The sequence below is a fragment of the Diadema antillarum genome, unplaced genomic scaffold (assembly GCF_040938485.1).
Source record: "Diadema antillarum isolate AM-2024a unplaced genomic scaffold, OU_Dant_1.0 seq00001069_RagTag, whole genome shotgun sequence".
Taxonomy (NCBI): domain Eukaryota; kingdom Metazoa; phylum Echinodermata; class Echinoidea; order Diadematoida; family Diadematidae; genus Diadema; species Diadema antillarum.
In genome coordinates, this window is record NW_027271894.1 from 1023074 (window position 1) to 1046617 (window position 23544).

Sequence of the window (23544 nt, forward strand, 5' to 3'; positions counted from 1 at the left end):
CTTTTCTCCGTAAATAACAGATTAAACAAACAAATATGATAATCAGGGAGAGATCGCGTCTGGATAATAGAGAGATGTGGATACAGGGAGGCCGGATAGGAGAGGTCGGACTGTAATTTTGTACAAGAACTACCTACATTGAAGTTGCGAGTGATGACATCAACTCACTCATTTGCATATTCCAGTAGACTTTGTGAGATTAGCGAAAATTCATAATTTCCTATAACTTCCCTAATTCCTATCTGATTAAATATCCACTGTATAGTGCTAATAAAGTGTTGCTCTTTCTTTTTAACGTAACTTTTAACTGTACCGGAATCGTTCTTTGACGCATTTTTTTTTTCTGCACTAAAATGGAAAAAAAAATGATTGTGTAATGTTTGCACAATGAAAAGTTTCGCTTGTGCCACAATTGCAAGGGCATCTAAAATATCTATTATTCATAGTACGTGTTAAACAAACTTATTCCTGGTTATTATCACTTCATATTGGAAGACATCAAAAAGACACTTTAAATCGAAACACGCAACATTACATTCAGAATTTATTGATATACAGAGTATCAGCATGAGAACTGTATCAACAGCGTATTCTTTCGGAAATCTATAACAAAAAATACCTAATAATAGTGATAACGGCAATTATTAACATGTTGCTTCTGCTGAAAATGGTGGTTACAATGAAAATAATAACAATGAGAACGTTTATTGAAAGGAATAATGATAATGATAAGAATACGAATTATTCGTCTTCATGTCAGCCCATGCTTTAGCATTGAATATCATAAACATTTTGAAACAAACTCGAAATAGTGCGCTCGCTATCATGTTATGCTTATAACAGAGTTTAAAGGAGAAGAAACGGTATAAATTTGATCGAAATCGGATCGAATTATGACATTTTGAAGTTTTGCTATTTTGAGGGGAAACAGTCCTTGAGCAGTCAGTATGAATAATGATGCAAATGGCAAAGTGAGCATGTCATTCAATCACAACTTACCATTAGTTTGTACATAAAATTTTGAAATTTCCAGTTTGTCAGTCAAACGCAATAATGCCCGAGGCTCAAATCCTCGTATATCTAACTGATCACTATTCTGAAGATATTCAACCCGGAATAACGTCATGTTTCAGACTTCAATGACAGAAACATTGAGTTTTCGTCATTTCTTTTTTCTTTTCTTTTTTTTTATACACGATCAATGGAAAATTGTGAGGGTATTACATGGTTAGCTCATTCATTTGCATATTCAGATCCACTGTACACGAACTGCATAGCAGAAATGAGCAAAATTTCATTAACTTCCTTATTTTTCATCCGATTTCAATCAAATTTTTACCATTGATCGCGTAAGATTTCACTCTTTTTTTTTTAGACTAACGTTTATTCGGACTGGACTTCCTCTTAAATATAATGGTTATTATGTGTTATCAATCGATTCCATTATCGTAGTACAGTCATGGAAATGATCCTAAGAATGATAAAAACATGGTAATCACTATAAAAACATGGTAACCCGTATAAAATCATGGTAATCAATGTAAAAAAGATGATAATTAGGATACAAATGTTATAAAAAGGTATAAAATAGTGTGTTTAAAGTACAAATAGTCATTCATGTTCGTTGTTTTATACTGAGTTTCTTACGCTGCATGCCTTGGGTGACCGAGATGGTAAGGGGCGGACTCTATTTCTACTTTTGCCGCAAGAGGGCCTTCTCCAGCCCCATCAATGGCCCCTCCACCAGCAAAGACAGTATCAGCGCTGCCGTGTACGACAAGACGAGGTTCCCGAGGAAGAAATACGCCTATAATGGATGAGACGAAATACAACCGATAACGAATATATTGAAACAGGTAAATAACAAAACGAAGAAGAAGAAGAAGAAGAAGAAGAAGAAGAAAAAGACGTATATGTCTTACATCATATTAAACAGATATGTTTTAAGAGTTGTTTTAAGTGATTCCACTGATGACTGATGAACAGTGACAGCGATATCTATCCCAATTTTAGGGAGAATTCCAGGAAAATCGGACAATCCGTTAAAACTTAATGAATTTTTGAAGTTTCAGCTCAGTCACTGCTGGATAATAAGACTACTGCAGCTTTAATTGTGATGTCACATATGTACAACGACATAATGCATAAAGAAAATTTAACATATTTTCCACTTTCCTCACATAATAAATGGATACTTGACTTGCCTTTTTCAGAAGGCAGGGAGAGTAATATTATTCTTATACAATAAACGTCATCAGTGACAAGTCGAAGAAATGTGCACTTTTTTAAAACAAAAAAATCAAACTTTGCGAAATTCTCTTTATATTTTCTTCTTATTGTTCTACCTATCAATATGTGACATCATACACTGTAGTGGTCTTCTTTTTCAGCAGTGACTGCACAGATACTTGAAAAAATCGTAACTTTTGAACTATTGTCCGATGTTCCGCAAACATTCACCGATGTGTTCTACTAATGTTGCTGCATTCACTCAATCCACACGTAAATGATGGTGTATAAAATACTTGTCCTATAATGAAACTATATGCCTTCTGAGAGCAAACGGAAGTAGATTCAGCCCTTGTCTTACTATGAACTCATCGCTGAGGTGGAAAAGAGTGTCAGCATTCAGCACGGCATTGAAGATGACGATGGGGTGAACGAGATAGGCACAGTAGGTCAGTCGGCCGAGCGGGATCCAGAAACTCCACCCCAAGAGGACGTTAAAAAAGCCTAAACGGAGAAAGATCGGCGGGAAAAGAGCCAAGGGCCCTGTTTCATAAAGCTGTTCATAAAGTTACGAACAACTTACGAACGACTGGTGATCAGTTCTGATGTGCTATACCTATCAGATATTGTATTTTAAAGATAATCAACTCTCACACGCTCTAAGACCAAACTGGGGGGGGGGGGGACCATATTTGATTATAACATTCAGCTAGAAAATAAAAATAATGATAAAGCAAGCGGACAGTCGTTATAGACCCTCCTCCTACAGTATCCTTGTTTTAACCCCCAAAAGACTGGGCTATTTTGGTAGCTCGAAGGACTGGGGGGGGGGGGGGGGAAGGCCCCCCCCCCCCCCCCCCCAGGATCTCGGCCGTGGATCGCGCGATCGCCGCGGAAATTTGCACACTGGTAGTGTGCGATGTAATCTGCAACATTGTATATTTAAATTTTCCAAAATAGTCTTCTTTTATTCTATTTTGATTAATTGTGCTAATTTATGCAAGAAATCAGACTCTTTGATCTAAATCAGTAAATAAAGCTCCAAAAGTGCTCATTTTTGGTGTAATTATTCTTTGTGGCATTCTTAGCAAATGTACTTGAAAAAAAAAATTTGGTATCAAAATCAATTTCCTATTTATTTTATGTTTTATGAAATTCTCATGTATTTCCTTGTTTTTTGACCTTCTGTTTTTGTTGTTTTTTAAACAAAATTTGTGGCAGACAATTTTTTTAAGCATAATACTCCTAAAACATTGAGAGTAAAAATAATCATATTTATATGAACCATGTGAAAAAACTCAATTTGCATTGACTTTGTACACAATATCACATTTTTGAGCCATTTTCGGTCTCACGTGCATGTACACAAAGCTATGTAACTTCAGAACCGTACCCCCGGGCGTCACAAATTTGGTGTCAAAATGTGCGGGAAACTTGAAAGAAAAAAGTCATATAGCATCGCAGCGAGAGCATTGCGTGTTGCAGAGTAATCGCGCGAAACGTCGAGGGGGGGGGGGGGCCTTTTAGCCCCCCCCCCCCCAGTCTTCTGAGGGTTAAGAATTCAAAAAAGTATGCAACAGTGTTATTGTAATCAAGCGTAAAAGCGTGAGGTTGTAGATACCGTTTTTCATAAATTTCAAGATTATTTTGTTATTCTGCATCAAAATCATTCAGATTGTCATACACTTCCTTTTTTCAAAGAAAATAAATCCCCTCTTATCTGACGCCGCACTATACACGTATAGCTTCATGTCACACAAGTCTAATTCTCAAGTCTCAGGAAAATGCTCTGTCTCTCCCAGACATTACCTCCGTATCCCCTGATGCAAGCGAAGATGATCCAGGCCACAGCAATGCTCCACGCCAATCGATGGAAGGAGAGGTAGAGAACGGACTCGATCTGCGGGACGTACCGCTCATATCCGTTGGCCCACGTCCCGTAGACCACTGCGAAGAGAGTGAACAGGGCGACCATCCAGCCGGTTATCACCGCAAACTAATCAAACAAAAGACAAAATAAAACAGGCAATCAAAAGATACACACGAATGATAAAAGAACCATGCGGATACAATCAAGGGATTCTTGATTTATTCATGTATTTTGCCTCAGCGGCAAAGCGCGCTGTATAGGTCTACATCAGTAGAGTACGTCGTTCAAAACCATTCATTCCTCATGTAAAATAGCAATGGACCTGGTTGCAATAGAGTCTTACTTCTAGTAGGATCCTATACTAGCATGGGATGCTTTGAAACGTTAGCATTAATTAGCACACTTTGCGGCATCGTACAGTTTTCATGGTAATCGACTGTTTTTGCTAGTTTCCATTGCATAGTGTGTACAACAATAAACACATTATGCAACAACATTGCTTTCCTCTGTTCTTGACGGGTATTCGTTCGTCTTATCACAGCCACACCGTTACAAAATAAAATACAGCATCAAAACATCTCCTCTCCTTCCCTCCCAAAGGTTTGAAAGCTTTCATACAGCTACTCACGGAATTTTATAAACTCGTATGTCATGTATGTTCTTCCGATCTATTAGTCTTTAAGTATATTACGCATAAGAGCTTTGTGAACGTTGGTCAATCATCTACGTCTAGAAATGATTTAGAAAAAGAAGTTCGAAGAGTTACACCCCACAATCACATCTGGGCACCGTTTCATGAAACTTGGCAGCCCTGACAAGTTGTCAGTTTCTGATAATCACCATGGTAACAGTCAGACACCAGAGCTTCTCCGCCAATCAAAACTGAGCATTTTACTGATGTTGTCAGAGACTGACATGTCAGAGACTGACAACTTGTCAGGGCTGACAAATTCATGAAACGGTGCCCAGCTCCCTGACAGTCTGATCGCAATTAAATGTTTCAACCGCTTCTATTTCGCCTTCCAATTACTAGTACACCTCACCCGCCCTTCAATTTCCCACTTTCTTCTTTTTACTCAACTCACACATAACAACTTTCCGCCGATTTTGCGCAATTTTCATCGAAATGACCAAAGATCCTATAAGCAAACAGCAAAGTAAGCTTGATAAAACACACAACTCCATCCATTTCGCGAGACGTAGTGTTTGACTCAAAGACTCGTTACTTCACTAATAGTTGACCTTGCCCCCATTTCATAAAAAGTTGATATGATAGCAACTCTTCTTAAAGTGGCAATTGTCATGGTAACAACAAGAAGAATCCAGCTTCCTGATTGGCTGTTGCCATTTGAAGTTACAATTCCAGCAAAAGTTGCTATCCTAACATCTTTTATGAAATGCGGCCCTGGTGACTAAACAAGTCAAGCTGTATAAAAATACTTCGCGGTCGGAAATTCATCGCCGATACTTTCTCACTGAGTAGACTCTATACCCCAGCCTCTGATTAGGGCGGACAAAGCCCCCCCCCCCCCAAAAAAAAAAAAAAAAAAAATGCGTTGAATTATGGTACACATGATCTTAATGTATACTCACGAGTGGCAACTTGATTTCCTTGTCCTTCGTTTGAAACATGAAGTAGCCAAGCAGCATGCCAACCAAGTAGGTGTGGATCCTGCTGTACGGCTTGGTGTAGTAGTAGTCGGCACCCGGATCGGCGGCCGTCCGGTTGTTATAAGGCCTGAAAGGCAGGAATATCATGTAGCTCTCCTTATATCTGATTTCGTTCGTCTGGCCTTATCAAACCATTATAGTCTATCGCCTTACTGATAGCCGCCAGGTCGACATAGGTGAGTAAGATTGTGCAACTCTATGCTACGTTTACACCATGTTCCCGGCGGTCTCGGCAATTATGTTCAATGTCAAGTTCAAGTTCATATTTATTCGTTTTTTCCACAATATAAAAACATACATCTCACTTTCTTAAATGACAAAAACAATGCGTACAATTGTACAGAGAAAACAACAATAATAGGGGAACAAAACTAACAGTAGCGATACATTGCAATAGTTGCTAAGATAACGAAAGTGAAATAGTTTTCAATATAGGGCCTAAGCACTGTGTGAAAAAATATTTCAGGCCACCGTGGACAAAACAAGATGGACGCGAGACAACGTGGGGGAACGGAATGGGCAAATGTGATAGGCCGTGATTGCCGTGGATGCCGTGTCAGATTTTGAAGCTGTCAAAAAAATTAGTCACAGCAGTCACGAAGCTGATGAGGAAAACTACATAGATAATAGGCCGGAATAAAACAGGGTGAACGCAACAAAACGTGACAACACGTAAACATTATGTCATAAAAAGAAAAGAAAGAAACTGAAGCAAACAAACAAACACGCAAACAAACTTGGATGAGCGGGAAAGGGCGTAGTGGGTCGCGGCAAAAAAGAAAGGAAAACCAAAAAGAATGTGTATCGTCTAGCCTGACCAGACGCCCCGAGAACGTTATCTGGTAGGTACATTTTTCACTGGCCGAGGGCTGGAGCAAACAAGACTAAAGAAAATAATACACAAGAGAGAGAGAGAGAGAGAGAGAGAGAGAAAGAGAAAAAAAGGGGGGAGGGGATATCCCATCTACCCATGGCGTACTACTTTTTAATAGTTTAAACGGGACTAGCTGCCGTGGCCGCCGGGAACATGCATAAACGTAGCATATGTGTACTTGTACTTAACAAGATGTTTCGATGTTATTCCTTTCTGTATATCCACATTGAAAAATAAACTGTACACTTACTGATATAATACGAGACATGATCACATTCTGATTTACCGTGAAATGTAATATATGAGTGCTACCTAAGATAGTCCAAAATAACACAATCATGTTAGGATTATTCATGAATAACATTCAGCTTTAAACATGATTGCCGTGTGAATTCACATAAGGTAGGAGACGTAAAAAATATTTCAGCCTTGATTATCATTATTTCAATTTAAATAAAATTTTTATCAGAAATCATTAAAAACAACACCTTTTTTTTTGGGGGGGGGGGCGCATATTATTGTTCAAAACTCTTTTCCAAGAGAACTCTTTTCCAAGAGTTCCATTTTCAGAGTTTGCAGATTGCAGAATTAGTTTGGACTGGAAAATTCTGTCCCGTCTAATAGATGGTAAGACGCAGCACATAACAGTCACGAATGTTCACAAAACTTACCCGTACACGGTGTTAATAGTGAGACCGAAATATGCCACGACGATTATCAAAGAAATGACCGACAAGATAATTCCAACAATCAGACTGCAGATACCGAGTCGGCTGCGTCTGATGGATGAAGGAAGAAAACAAAAACAAAAACAAACAAACAAACATGTACAATGTAATATCTGTTTTGGGATTTCCAGATATTCCATTTATCAGCTATGATTCCATTTATGTTGTGATCATTCCCTGTAATTTCTGTATCCTTTTTAAAATTGTACTTAATCTTTTTTTTTACATTCTCAGAATTGACTCATGTTACTTACTAATATGTGTGTCTTACTTCAATTTGACTACCGGGATATTATCATGCGCAATTAAGAGCATTCCTATAGAAACTTCGTAACGAACAGATTAACAATTATCATTATTATCATTACTACTATAATTATTATCATTATCATCATCATCATTACCATTATCATAATTGTCACATCATCATCATTTTACTATTAATTGTTACCATTATCATCATCATCATCATCATCATCATCATTATCATCATCAAAGTCATTACTAGCAATAATGCGAGATATGGACTGTTCCTGTAGTATAGATGTAACAATTATTATCTATACAGTAAGAACTTTATAAGTGGAAGAAGATGGAATATCAGTGTGGAAAAGAAGGGAAGGATGGGACGTGTCAGGGAAATGAAGGGGGATTAAAAAGAGGGAATCGGGCATTTGTATGGAGACATAGGGAGGTGGCTGCGTGAACATACTTGTAGAGCATGACAATGAAGATTGGACTTAGGAGATAGAACTGCATGTCGCAGGCCAGATACCATCCCCAGCCGAAGCACTGCAAATAAAACAATCACAACAAAAAATAGATTCACTGCAGGTAATAGGGATCGATTTCAAAGGATCTCATAAAGATTTCGCTATTTTTTCCCCTGTCAGAGCGTCAATCAAACAAATTCACCATTATCATGTTTGTTACTCACCTAACAGAGCCGCTTTAAAGTGACTGTCGATTCCGTTTCTTTCAATCGTTTTGAACTAATAGAATATAACTTCTAGTGGAAAAATGAGCAAAGAAAATGGGATTCAATCAGAGAATAGAACCCGAGACCTCCGGGTTGCTAGCCCGGTGCTCTACCTACTGAGCTATAGAAAGCCCTATATAGTTCGGTGTTCGTCCCAGAAACCCTAAATTCTCAATGCTCGGATGGTCAGAAGCTATAGCTGTGTTTTTGTGTGTGACACACACGTACACATTTAAACCTGGCATTAACGCGAAGGATAATTCACTTGGGGATAAATGCGAGAGATCACCGAAGTGATGCAGCTTTTGGAGTATGACTGTAACAAACGCACAAAGAAGAAAACTGACCAGATATGAATATAATTTATTAGTGGAAAAATGAGCAAAGAAAAAGGGATTCCATCGGAATATAATTACACTACATCTTGTTTATAGTCAGCATAAAAGCGCATATTCATAAGTCTAGAAATTAAAGGCAATCACATCGAAAAAAGAATACTAGTAACCCCACTGACTTGTAAATAATCAGCAAATTAACTTCTCTAATAGAATATAGCAATACGTTGACTCCATTCGCTCGGCACTATTGGATAAGCAGTTTTCAGCATGTTTTTTTTTTTTTTTTTTTTTTTTAAGGCTATTTTTACACTTAGAATACAGCATTGATAATTGGAAAGTTTCATACACCCATTTTATAGGTTGAGATAGATATCATCTGAATTTATTAATGACCAAAAGTACAAACCAACGCAGGTAGATTGGGAGTGAATACAGTAGATAGGAGAGATATAATTTAGGTAAGGCTATTTCAAAATTCATACAGGGTGAGAGGGGAAACAAAATACAATAGTCATGTACTCACAGTGGTAGTCAAAGTGTGCTTGAATGGGTGCACGTTGTTGACGTAGAAGAGATGCGTCCACCATAGTGAATTGCACGTGTCTCTGACTACGTTGAAGAACCCCGTCTTGCCGATCCCTGTTCCAAAGTGAACGGCGAGGGCAGCCCATATCCCCATGGCAACCATGTAGACGGGGGTGAGACGCAAGTAGCGGTGGAGGTAGAACATTCCCCAGCTCAGTTTTCCGTTGCTTTTGACCAATGCCTTCAGCGTCAGAAATGTAACCAGGAATCCACTGCAAGAAAAGACGAATATCACAAAGGAGAGCTATTGTAAAAAGTCATAGAACACTGTTAAAGATCTATATACCTCCCAATCTATCTGTCTCTGTATGCATATAAGTCTATGTATATGTGTGTGTGTGTGTGTGTGTGTGTGTGCGTGTGTGTGCGTGTGTATGTGCGTATGCATGTATGCATGCATGTAATGTCTACCATTTATCGATGTATCTGTGTTTCTATTTATCTATTTGTTTATTTATTTATTCATTTATTTATCTATCTATCTCTATTTCTCTATCTATCTATTTATTTATCAATCTTTCTATCTGTTTATCTATCTATCTATCTATCTATCTATTCAATCCAGCAACAATGTATCTGTCTTGAGCCTCTATTATACGTATACTACATGAGAAAAAGAAAAGAAAAGAAAAGAAAAGAAGCTGTCGTAACGGTACAAAGTATATAGATTTACGATTTCGAACGTTCATGTAAGGGCAAAGCCATCTAATGTAGATAAAAAAAAACAACAACAACAAATAAACAAACAAATCAATTTTTCCACACTGAAATTCACTTTCCGAAAACATGAAAAAAAGTATACAAATTATTTCATTTTGATAAGCAAACACTGGCGGAGCTAACCTGCATTTTGACTGGAGGAGGTAAAGACAAACAAACAAACAAACAAACAAATAAATAAACAAACAAACAAACAAACAACAACAACAACAAACTCTATAATCTTATGCGGAGAAGGAAAACTCTTTACCTCATTACAAAGAACGTGTCGACCGAGACCGTTGCGTTGATAATGGCAAGAGCCGAGAACGCGCCTGCCTTCTCCAGAGATTCTAACGGGTTGGCTGTTTCAATACGAGGAAGAGGAGGATACCTCAAAAGGCACACCATTCACCATTTGCAGATGAAACAAAACCCAGCTTTAGTGCTTCAAAATGTGAGTAGTTAGGGATACAAAAAACCCAAACCAAATGTACAAATGTTAATCCGTCTAATCAATTTTAAGTGTCGTCAAAAATGCAAAATGTGAAAAATAGTTATAATAAAAGTCTTTCTGGGCTAAACTGCCTACAGTTATGACTTATTGAGAAAAATGTTGATATATCCTTATATTTTAGGCGTCACTCTCTATTTTTTTTTTCTGTGGTAGCATGCTTTGTGATATAACAGACCTACAAATATATGCAGCAAATGTGATAGGACATTTCTAGAAATGGTTTTTGATAAAATTCTTGTTCACACTTTTGTGTTAATATTCAACAGTACTTTTCACTGATTATACTGATTAATACTTTTATGTTGATCATTTTATCCCTTACTTTAATACGATTTATGACTACATGAAAGCAGTAAAGCCGTTTAATTTTTTCGTCCACAAAATAATGTTAGCAAGGATCGTTAACTCTTCATGCCCTGTCAGTGCTGTTTGGTATGATAATAAAAAAAAAACCAAAAGCACTGCAAACACTCTCCAACGTCTGGACACAGAAAGAACACATAGTGTTCATAAGATTCGAGGTATCCATGTACACATGGAATCTTTCGAGAGATGAGCTGAGCGATTTGAACTAAATGTCATCGCAGCTTTTTAATAGTGTCTTATTGGTGACAACATAATTCATTTTATTTTCTATAAATCGGTGAAGTTTCTTTGTTCTTACTTGCCATGTAAGTTGATGTCTACAGTCGTGCATTGGATATGACATATCATCGTATTAGTTATCATTACCATTCACAGACTGTATTATTTTTGATATAGCAGCTAGACAGTCTGTGGACAGTGCATTCATATTGGCTCAAACCAAACTAAAAATCTTTAACGAACAGTTTGCGTCACATCAAGTCCAGAGCAAAAGAGCAATTGTGGAAAGAAAGACAAAATCATGAAGACTCTAGTCACACGTATCAGTAAGCGCGTTATAGAACAACTTACCGATATTGCCCAGCATAAACTGGATGGAATGACCAAGAATAATCCAAAACATACTAATCACGCGAAGTCCGTTCAACACATCCATCGTAGAGGGCGTTTTCTTTGCGCTGAGAATCTTTTTGCAGTTGTTGACAGCGGAGAATGCCATCAACACGGCATCTAATTTCTCTGTAGGAAAATGAATCCGACAAGAATCACATTCATGAAATACCAGTAATAATAATAATAATGATGATAATAATGATAATAATGATAATACATGATAAAAATAATGATAACTTAATGAAAGTATACGTAAAAATGGATAAATGAATGAAGAAAAGGTCATGATTATTATCCAGAAAGTTTTACTTGGTATGACATTGGTGTTGAGTAATGAAAAGTTCTAAACTTAGATATATACACTGTGTGTGTTTGTATTTTCCTACGGGCCTTGGTCCATCATAAATGAATTATCTTAAGGGTTTTTCAAGCAGATTCTGATTTATAGTGCATGGACTAAAGTTCAACTGTAAAATAATAGTTGTTGTGTTTGAATTAGCCCATTTTTCGAATATATGAGAATTTTGAAGCATATTTTGATATAATTAAATATTACAATTACACACTGACAAATATAAGCCCAACTTTTTCTGCCTAGCATAATAAAACAGTGTTGCTGATTATCACAATGCATTGATAAACTTATATAAAAAAGAGAATTTGAATGTGTACGTCACTCCGTAGACCTCACCTAAGGTGGTGGGGCTCTGAGACTCCTTCTGGGGATCAGCTATTTCCAATTTCTGACCATCCATTTCGCCGTTCTTTACGTTTTCGTCGGCGGCCTCGGCAGCTTTCGTCTTGGCGCCATCTACGTCCGGGTCACCCTCCTTTGCACTAGTCTTGTCTGCAGCCATTGTCGAGTGCACAGTGAGAACGTCAGTGATGCGTTGGTGGTAGAGGACATCGTAGACGCTTCCCACGACGACCAAGACCCCAAAGATGCAGAGCAAGAAACTACAAGAGTTTGGAAGAAGCAAGAACTTTGCCGATGCGAGACCGTAAGGACGAGAAACTATCTTTTAGATACATGATGTCCTGACTCATCGCGGTACAATCTGTCCGTTTGTCTGTTCGTATGTCTAGTGGAGGTTTAGTCACGTCCTGTGAATAAGTGTCTGTCTTGTCTTTTTGTCTGTCTCTCCTATCCTCTCTTATTCAGCCCCTTTTAATTCATAACAGCAAAAATAATCGCCAAAGGAATTAAAATGCAAAAAGTACAGGGAAGCGAAGAAAAGAATAAAATAAAAATGGTGTCCATTTCAATGACATTTTTAACCCTAAAAAGACTGGGCTATTTTGGTAGCTCGAAAGACTGGGGGGGGGGGGGGGGGGGGGGCTAAAGGCCCCCCCCCCCCACCCCCCCCCCCCCTTAAGATCTCGGCCGTGGATCGCGCGATCGCCGCGGAAATTTGCACAATGGTAGTGTGCGATGTAATCTACAAGATCGTATCTTTAAATTTTCCAAAATAGTCTTCTTTTATTTTATTTTGATTAATTATGCTAATTTATGCGAGAAATCAGACTTTTTTATCTAAATCAGTAAATAAAGCTCCAAAAGTGCTCATTTTTGGTCTAGATATTCTTTGTAGCATTCTTAGCAAATGTACTTGAAAAAAATCGGTATCAAAATTAATTTCTTATATATTTTATTGTTTTATGAATTTCTTATGTATTTCTCTGTTTTTTCGACCTTTTGTTTTTGTTGTTTTTTCAGCAAAATTTGTGGCAGACCCTTTTTGAAGCATAATACTACTAAAACAAATTGATTTTAGCCATTGAGAGTAAAAATAAGCATATTTATATGAACCATGTGATAAAACTCAATTTGTATTGACTTTGTACACAAAATCACATTTTTGAGCCATTTTCGGTCTCACGTGCATGTACAAAAAGTTATGTAACTTCAGAACCGTACCCCCGGGCGTCACAAATTTGGTGTCAAAATGTGCGGGAAACTCGAAAGAAAAAAGTCATAGAGCATCGCGGCGAGAGCATTGCGTGTTGCTGAGTAATCGCGCGAAATGTCGAGGGGGGGGGGGGGCGGCCTTTTAGGCCCCCCAGTCTTTTTAGGGTTAAAGCGCATCTCGTCATAAGAGCATATTATGAAAAGCATAAATTGGTAGATAATGATACGCAATAGATATAGATAGATTGACAGAGAGAGAGAGAGAGAGAGAGAGAGAGAGAGATACAGATATACGCAGATGAAGAGATGGATGAATGGAGGGGAGAAATGAATATGGGAAAGAGACATAGATTGAAAAGAAAAGAAATATTCTGGCTCAATGTTCATCAAAACAGAAACTAATACAGGACGATGCAGTTTGAGAATGTTGAAGACATCATCAACTTACACCATGAAAATATCGGGAGCTCTCCATGGCGCCGGGTGCAGGCATTCGAAGTTGAGGGGAGGATATTCGAGGGGTATTCCCATGACCGTCAATACTAGACGAACAAATAGAAAATAAATACATAAGTTAATAAATTTATAAACGAAGGAACACATCACACAATGACCTCTCTGGTGTGCTACTCTTTAAAATCGTACATACCATCCTCGAGGTTAACCCATTCCCTACAAGAACCTGGTGGCTCTCATATTAAGTTTAAGGGGATTTCAGAATTCAGTATGGAACAGGTCAATCTACACTTCTGTATATTTGCTGCAATATGCTGTTGCCGGAAATGTATACTTGGCCTTAGTTTCAATATGTCCTCCTTCAGTCATCCTCCTATACATTCTTTACATTTTTCTGTTTTCTATTCTTTTCTTCTTCTTCTTCTTCTTCTTCTCCTCCTCATACTCCTCCTACACATCCAATTCCTTCCTTGTATTCTTCATCTCTTTCACTTTTCTTCTTTTAGTTTCATTCTTCTTCTTCATCCCCTCCTCTCGTTTTATTCCTCTACAAATGTCATATCGTTGTCATTTTCATATCTAAAATAATAGAGTATATGAATATAAGAACGACCCAAGCCCATGGAAGACCATTTCGAGTAAACTAAAAAAAAAACCTTCATATCTTTTGTATTTGTCCAATAATATTCTATTTAGCTGTGATGGGAAGGCAACATTGTATATACGAATTAGAACATATATTATTATGACAATTAACATTAACATTAATTGTGGAGAGGCCATTTTGTGTGGTGGACTTGGGTCGTTCTTTGATTCATATACATGATATTCTGCTATAGAGATGAGAGAAGGATGAGAGAGGGCGCTATATGTATGTAAGAATGACCCAAGTCCTTCATTCTTACATTTATACATGTATAAGATTTAACTCATTCATTTCAGGCACTTCCGGGGGTAATTAGGATTTATCATTTATACACAAGATGAGTCCATGCATAAGCTACAATTTCTCATGTCAAACTGAATTTGGCCAAAAATTGGACTTGGGTCGTTCTTATATTCAGGTCTTCATTATAATATCACTATCATCACTTCAAGTGGTGTTAGCAATTCTATGCTCTATATGCTAACTAAAAGAGATCAATGGATGTATTCCTAACTAGCTCTATATTCTTTACCAGCAAAGGCTATTTCAACTCAACATGAGCAAGGGCTATTTCAACTCAACATGACTTCACGAAGTTTAAATCATGCATATTCCGTGCATACATAATACGTGCTTGTAGGTGCAACTCTTCATAATATCCAATGCACTTTTGTTATACTATTGTTTTGTATTTTTTATATTTGCTTCGTGGTATTTCATCTCATTGTTCAAATCGTTAATGCCACTTTGCATTTTTTTTTTTTTTGCATATGGAAACAAATACATGAAATTAGATCAAATGACGGAATAATTAAAGGCGAGGTCAGATACCTTGGTTTGCCATCGTCGTGAGTTCTTCTTGACTACACGTATTTGGGAAGCATGTACCCATCTCAAAATTGATCTGAGAGTAGAAAAAATAAATCAGCAATGATAATTATAACATTATAACAATAGCAGCAGCAACAACAACAGCAAAAAAATAATTGCAACTGATTAACAAATCGCCCTATATCAACGTAAATAAGCACTGACTTGATCAGTGCTCCAGTAGATAGCCATGACAAGAGAAATTATGGACATGCATACTCAGTGCAGGATTCGAAGCTACGACCGCCTGATCACCGCACAATCGTCTCACCCACTATTGGGATTCCACCCGACAGTCAGCGCTGTTCAAATCCTGACAGCATGCAGTGAGTACTGCCTAATTATTCAAATCGATGGATATCTTGCCTGGAGTTGTTTTACGCAACTGATTTGCAAATTCTCCTATATGGACGTTATTTTTTTTTTTCATTCTTGAAATTCTCTCTCGTGGACTTTTGTCTTTAATTTTGCCATATTATGTTCATCTGCAAAGAACACCGAATTATAATGTTATTTAAGGGTAGAAACAGAAGCAAATACTATTGAAATTTCATGCTTGTAAAATTTTGTGAAGAATGAACGGTGTATGTGCAAAATTATTATTATCGTTATCAATATTATCATTGCCATTATCACTATCATTATTATAATCACTAGGCTTAATATTATTATCATTACCTCCTCGGAGAAATGTGCCCTCAACAGACAGTACTGACTGTCGAATGAGGGCGTCCCATTTGTTTTGATCAAGCTCTGGCACTGCCACACGTTGCCAAAGTCTTTGTTCAGGCCGGTGTATATTGCATTAGAGGAAGGAAGACCTCCGAAGGATCCCATCACTGCGTGGAAAAGAGGACCGAATAAAAATTAATGATAGTGAAGGTACCTTTGTTTGGAATTTGTCTTCGAACTAATTATGTGGCCACTAGGGAAGAGCGCCTATTAGCACACACTTGGCGTGAGTGCAAATGGAGCAAAATGTCATGGATCCAAGATTGCACGGTAAAAGGAACCGCAACTGCCTGAATAATGACGTAATAGTAAACTGGGACAACAGTATCGAGCAAGCAATGAAATGACAAGGATCTATTCAGGTGTTATATAATACAATAAAGGATACAATACGACACAATGGGATGAACAGACGACACTATAATTATGACTGGACACGCTCTGTGAACGCAGTCTCTATAATAACCTAGTGTGAGAAAGTATGAGCAGTAACTATACTGATCAAACTTTGGTTTGAATGTGAAGTCCTGTAGGACCAATTACCAGTGATAAGAACTGTTCAGCTCGCCGTCTCTCTCTCTCTCCCCCCCCCCCCATCCATCACTGTGAATAAATGCTTCATTTTGGTTTATAACTGCGACTTACTTGAACACACTTTGGGTGTGCTTATAACAGTATGTATGCATGTATGTATGTATGTATGTATGTATGTATGTATGTACGTACGTACATGTATATCATATATAATAATAACATGTGCATAAAAAATTCGGAGGCATAATTACGATCACAAACGCGTTTGAGGCATTATAGAAGCATAGAAGTATGCCCCATTAATGTACATACCTATAAGTTTAAAGGGCTGATATAGTTTTGGTTAAGATGGGGTTTCAGTATCCAATGTTTTTTTTTTATATAATTATTTTTTTTTAAATATTGAAAAGCATGTTATCAAATATGAAAGAGCACGTAATTCTAACAGGAATTTACAGTTTATTTGATGATTTTTGCATTTGAAATGGCTGAGATATCCCCAACAAAGCAATCGTAATAGGCCTACGATGTAAAGGGTGGGACCCATCTTTTTTCAGGACTACTTTATTTTACTTTGTTTTTTGATATCTCAGCCATTTCAAAAATAATTTTCATCAAATAAACTTTGATTTCCTCTTTGAATTGCATGCTCTTAAACATTTTAAAAAAGTGGTTTCTAAGTATCTTGCAAAAAAAAGGTTAGATGCTGAATCCTTTTAAAGAGGTTACTGAAATGTTCTTCAAAGTATTATTTTCAACGAGGTAAGTCAAATATAGAAAAAAAAATGCGATAGCTCAAAATGACTTTAGGCGCACTTTAGTATCTCCGTGGCCCACTGCCGTCGGAAAAAAACCCCAAAGAAAATAGAATGTCCAAAAAATCTACTGTTTTCTTTTCGGTGGCGGTGTAAATGCCCCTAATACTAACTTACCGCTGTAACACGTAGACTGATGTGAGCTAGTTTGAAGTTGGCGGTAACGATAAAGAAATTTATGTGCCACCCTATACTGGTTCCCCCCTCCTCCTCATTCACCCTTCCTCTGTCACTCCCTTGCTCTCCTCTACGTGGTTAGCCTCCCTTCAATGAAGCAGCAGAGTCTCTTACTCTTTGTTGCGTACGGAATGCCTTCGCTCATGTCGTTCATGTAGGTGAAAAAATCCCGCAGACAGCCTTCGCTCACGGCAACATCAGCAAACAACGAGTACAAGACCTGATCGAAATCAAAGTCGTCCGGTATAAAGCCTGCAGCCGAGTTGTTGCCGAATCCGGGAAAGAAATCCGTGCCGTTGCCTTGGGGAAGAGCTGACAGTATTTGTTGCAGAATCTGTGAGATGACAAAGGGAAGGTAAAGAAGATAAACAAACGCAAGAACATCTGTGCAATCTGCCATCTTTCTTTTGTGTCAGAGACTTTGTACAGTGTGAACATTTCTATGGGGTTTGCGGTGCAAATTGGTACTGTAGGCACACAATAGAAACGTTTAAGAAAAATAACAGGGGATGAATTCAAAGCCTATGTGTTAATTCGTGCTCAAGCGCTAATGTATGATTGTTCATTTTTCGATTGTTGTGTGACAGACGTTTACTTAATTAGGTGGTTTTGAGAATTATCATTTTCACTGTGAAGCATAATGCATGGTACACTTTTTTCTATTTTATTTGTGGTTCACAAAAACAGAATTCAAAAGCATAAATGGAGGATCAAGGGATGGAAGAGAATCGAAGGACGTTAAGTGACTGGCTACGAAATGGAGTATAGGAAAAGTGAAAAGACTAGCATGATTATGGTGTTGTAGCTTTCAATTATATGTAAAACTCTTGTACGTCACATATACCATGTATGAGCAAAAAAAAGAAAGAAAAATAAATAAATAAATAAATAAATAAATAAACAACACCATGAACCAGGTTCATGTAAAAGTGCATATACCAATTCGCATTTAGATGGTTTGATAAATATCGGCCATAAGATGTTTCAATCTTTACAGAAAACCGTAAATTTTGACTTATTTTCACGAAATTTGGGAAGAACTACTTGCAGCATTGGGGTGGGGTGATGATGGTGTAATCACCTCACAATTCTCCCATCGATCTGCTCGTATATCTCCACTAAGTTGCTTTTGACAAATTAAATATCGTACAAATATTCTACCACTTAAGCTTTAGTAATAGCTTTGAAAAGAAAATATTAGGGGGAGAGAGGTTGCTGCTTGTGAGACCAAACCCTGTCTATTGATAATTATTTCGTGTTAACCCCAATGGCAGAGCTGTAGGGCGATGATGAAACTTTACCGACTTTAACTCTGGCTGAAAGTGGAAAGCGCATCACGGCTATAATGAGCAGTATACCCGTCAACGTCAGGACAACCATGTTTTATCATCGCGATAAAGAGCAACACTTTTAGCCTAAGTGCAGTCCTACCTCTCCTATCCGGCCTCTCTTAATCCGGATCTGTCTATTATCCGAAGGCGATCTTGAGGTGATTTTTTCCCCCTTCAATCTGATAATTACAATTAGAATGGGGACTTTAAACTCCAACGAAATTCCTGTACACAAACTCATATTAATTGTGACCCTGCACCTCAAAACAAACAAAAAGTCGCCAGACATGAATTTTTAGATAAGACCATATTCTGAAAGAGCAGACTTTAAGCTTTAAAATGATGTATAACTCAAATCAAATGGACTCTCCTAACCTATCTAAATATTGGAAAGAAAGCACAAACTCAGGAAAAGTGTGAGCTGAGAAAAGAGGCTCTGAAGTAGAGTGTCTATTCAAGCGCTTAATCTTTACCAAACCGTGCTGGCTGTGCGATGAATGGGACAAAAAACAGGAAGTGAACCACCAGAGTAACAACAATGAAGGGATTATCAGATTAAACTGAAATTAAGCATGCCTCATTAACACATTCTGTCCATAATTAATGTCAACTTTCAAAGCAGTAGCACTATCTCTTCAAAAGTTATTAGAGTTGAAAGTGAAGTGCGTGGACAAGGTTTTTTTAGAAATGAAGAAGGGATTCTAAAGACACACCTAATCACTCTATTCTACCAAAAATGTTCGAGATAAACTGCTAAAAAAACACACTTTCCTTCACGTTTTATGATACCAAATTTTAGCATAATGTAAAAGCAGACCTGCTCTTTCAGAAAATATGAAAAAGTCAAGTTCGGCTAGTTTGACCCATTTCACTTATTTTCAGTCCTCACGCAAAATCAGTGTGTGCGACTTTATGTTCGTTTTGAGGTGCACGGTCACAATTACATATTATTCCCAACATTATTTAACATACATTCACATCAAATTTTCATCTAAATAACACGTATTCAGACATTATACCCACAAATTTGGGCTAATTGCGAAGAGTTTCAGCATACGCTACCTGCCAGTGGCGGATCCAGAGGGGCCCCTTCTCTATTTCGTGTAAAAAAAAAAGAGAGATAAAAAGAAAAATGGGGGGGGGGGGTGCGTGTGCGCCCCTTTAATTTTGCAAAGGCGCCTCCCCTTCACGGTATTTCGGGATCCGCCCCTGTCTGTAATAGGTTACATGTACAGAGTACAATTAGGTAGTCAGCTGCTTGTAACATTGAGTCTCCCGTATCATCCGGTCAAATCCCTTATCCGGATAAGCGACGGTCCTGCGACATGTCCGGATATGAGAGGTGGGACTGTATCATGGAGTCACATAGTGTTTGATCGCAAAAACAAGTTAACTCCATTCTTGGTAATTTGAGATATTTGCGCGATTAGAGCTTCGAAAGGAAGACAACGAAAAAAATATGAAAGAAAATTTTGATGTGAAATATTTTTCATCATAACTTGAAGGGCATTCCTTGTTTTATGAAAATTGAACGAGAAAATCTCTCCTACCCACAGCGCACTACGTTTCGGACAAACGGGCGGGCTGCCGTGGCCGCCGGGAACATTGTGTAAATCTAGCATTAACGATCGTATTCAAATTTTTGTTTGCTTTGGTCGTATATTTACCCATGGTTCTGCCCCATGAATGCGATATCACAATATGACCATCCTTGAAGAATTCTCTCATCAAACACTTGTCATTGTAGAGGGCAGTGAGAGAATTCCCACACCATCCTGACTACATCTGCTTGGGGGGGGGGGGGGGGGGCGATCTTTTGTATGACATGGCATTTTCTCCTGCGGACAATTGCTTCCATGTAATATCTGCACGCTAAGTCAAACATAAATTCTACCCGCACACATAACTCTAACCCTATTCCTGATCCTTACATTAAACTAAACCTAAAACCCTAGCACAATCATAATCCTAACTCGAAGTCCTTGGAGAAAATAAGACCCTAGCAATTGTCGCAGTAGCCGAGCAAATGTTGTGTCACCCTTTTGCACATATACATACGGGACAACACTACATGCATGCATACTCCCTGTACACATGACAAAGGGTCAATCACTGGTCACTTTCAATTAGACATAAAGTCAGTTGTTCAAATCCTCACTTGAATAGATAACTCTGTTGTTGTTGTTTTTTGTTTGCTTTCGATTACTTCCTTCGTTGAAAGTTTGCTTTTGTGATCAGAGACCTCTATCAGGTATTCATAGAAACAAAACAAAAAGAACCCCTGTGACTCGTCATCTGTTACACATAAGCGTTATTGTATTAACAAGCACAACGACAGAACATACAGTTATCAGTCATAAAATGCTCAACTGTCAAAAGATAAATCAGGACATAATAATATGATTTTTTTTTTCGAGTAATCTGCATTTTACAAGCTCCGCTTTTTAATAGATTATCTAGGTTTTCCATCGCAATATACTTGAGTTACCATTGCAAAGCGTGTATTGTTTCTATTCATTCAGGTCATTAATTATTATATCTCCTAAAAAAAAATGTATATGATTTTTTTTATTGTTTTCAAATTGCTGACAATACGATTTATCAAATATATACTTTGTGTTAATTTGTACTATCTCTCTGTTATGGAAATATGATGGTTATTTCGACACTTTGTGCATCTTACCGAATTGAAATCCCCACCGCCTTGCAGGAGGCCTAGGATATCAGAGAAGTCCCCACCGCCTTGCAACAGACCTAGGATATCAGTGAAGTTTCCAAGGCCGAGGGATCCCAGAATACCCGCGAGACCATCGAAAGCGTCCATCTGCACATCTAGGTTACACGTTTACATGATTTAAAAAATGATTTCGATAATAAGAATGACAATCTATTGCAAACTAGAATGACGGTTATCATAAACACTGATAAAAAATGTTGATAACAGCGATGATCAAAATAATGATAAGAATAGTATTCACAATGACAACAAAAATAATCATACCCATAATCATTTAATCATAATCATGATAATTGTAATGTGACATTTGCAGTACGAGGAATGATAAAGAAAATAGTATCGCTCTTACAACTGAGTATCATCATATTTTCGCCATCTATTTTGTGCAAAATAATCATGAAATAGTGAGACATGTAATCTGGCATAATATCTATAGCACATCATACATTATTCTTTCAAATTGAGAAACTTCCGGACATCAGTGTTTTGTGCATATAAACAATGACGATTTTTAACGTGATACTCGCAAAGCACGATGGAGCTCTACTTACACTGCCGTAATTATCCCAGCGTAACAAAAAACACACGACAAAAAACAAAAACAAAAAACAAAACAAAACCAAAATAACAAGAACAAGACACACACACAACACAACAAAACATGATTAAAAAAGAACGCATTGTAATGTAAGGAATATTGTTTAGGGCTTAACTATCAGGGGTATAGCACTAGTATTTTCTGGTTTTATTTGTTTATTAATTTATTTATTTATCTTTAGCTATTTGAGATCAGAGCTGAAAAGTTTGAAATCATACCCGGTAACTACCTTTTCCCACGAGATATTGCCATTATGTTAATTCTAAACAGGAATACAGTGGACATTGATGTTTATTCTCATGAAAACTGAGATTGTAACGAAATCGAACGTTCAGGGTTGTGACTACAACCTTTTCCGAAATCTAACACACGCGTGACTGCATCCCGAAGTGCAAAAAAAGAAAGAAAAAAAAAAGGAGTTTGTAGTGTGATTGTCCGAGTTATGGAAGATTGGTTCCGGTAATCTAAAAAAACAACAACAACAAAAAAACAAACAAACAAACAAAAACAAAAACAAAAACGTGTAATTCTTTCACCTTCTGCTGTTGTTCCTGTGTTAAAACTGGAATCTGATGTTTATTGTTCTACATGCATCATTATGAGCTTTTGTTCGGTAGAGGACAAGGTCTATCATGGTTGCTCGTTGCCAAGAAAATGTCTTTTAAAAGTGTCAGATTGTGCACATCCTTAGGCCAATGATATAGTTGAAACTCCCGTACGCTTATGAAATCCACCTTGTCCAAGTTGACAATTCTTTGCAAACAGAATGGTAGATTTTCATCAAAAGGCTATTTAAATCGTTTCCAAGAATGTTCGATGTCTTTGTAAAAATACTTCTCCTCTTTTCTTTACGGTGGGGATGGGAGTATAATATTCAATTATTTGACAGCCAAGTTTGGAACAAGTAATACTCTAGTACTAGAGGACTGAAGTTTGACATCAGAATCAGGATAACATGTAGAAACAAAAAAAAAACTGTCTGTATTTCTCTCTGTATGTGCCCTTTCATGTGTTTTATCTCTTACTAGATGCCTGTGCATTCGCAGCAGAGGTGCAGCATCTTTTTTTTTTTTTTGGTTCAAACATACCGCTACTGTTTTGGCGGCAATCTCGCGAACTCCTTGCAGTCTGGTTTATACTTCTCCCTTCGCTCCCCCTCCCCCATCAAACAAACGAAAAAAGAATAAAAGAACAAAGAACGAACAAACAAACACGTTAACAAACAAATAGAAAAATAGATATACTTTGAGTGCATCAGATTGTGTAGGCCC

The 23544-nt window shown here is 37.5% G+C and overlaps 1 protein-coding gene across 1 annotated transcript in view; it reads right to left on the reverse strand.

Annotated features, from left to right (window-relative positions):
• Positions 1-1693: 1693 nt before the first annotated feature.
• The window catches only part of LOC139743321 (O-acyltransferase like protein-like), a 28089-nt gene continuing 6238 nt past the window's right edge, over positions 1694-23544 (reverse strand). Inside the window, exons 2-16 of the mRNA XM_071653811.1 lie at positions 21622-21770; positions 17722-17941; positions 16028-16188; positions 15311-15383; positions 13826-13919; positions 12160-12425; positions 11427-11594; positions 10245-10338; positions 9213-9486; positions 8085-8164; positions 7316-7423; positions 5693-5837; positions 4039-4225; positions 2591-2733; positions 1694-1807 (exon numbers count right to left, since the gene is read on the reverse strand). Coding sequence (XP_071509912.1) covers positions 1694-1807; positions 2591-2733; positions 4039-4225; positions 5693-5837; positions 7316-7423; positions 8085-8164; positions 9213-9486; positions 10245-10338; positions 11427-11594; positions 12160-12425; positions 13826-13919; positions 15311-15383; positions 16028-16188; positions 17722-17941; positions 21622-21770 — 2276 coding nt within the window. The remainder of the gene's footprint in view (positions 1808-2590; positions 2734-4038; positions 4226-5692; positions 5838-7315; positions 7424-8084; positions 8165-9212; positions 9487-10244; positions 10339-11426; positions 11595-12159; positions 12426-13825; positions 13920-15310; positions 15384-16027; positions 16189-17721; positions 17942-21621; positions 21771-23544) is intronic.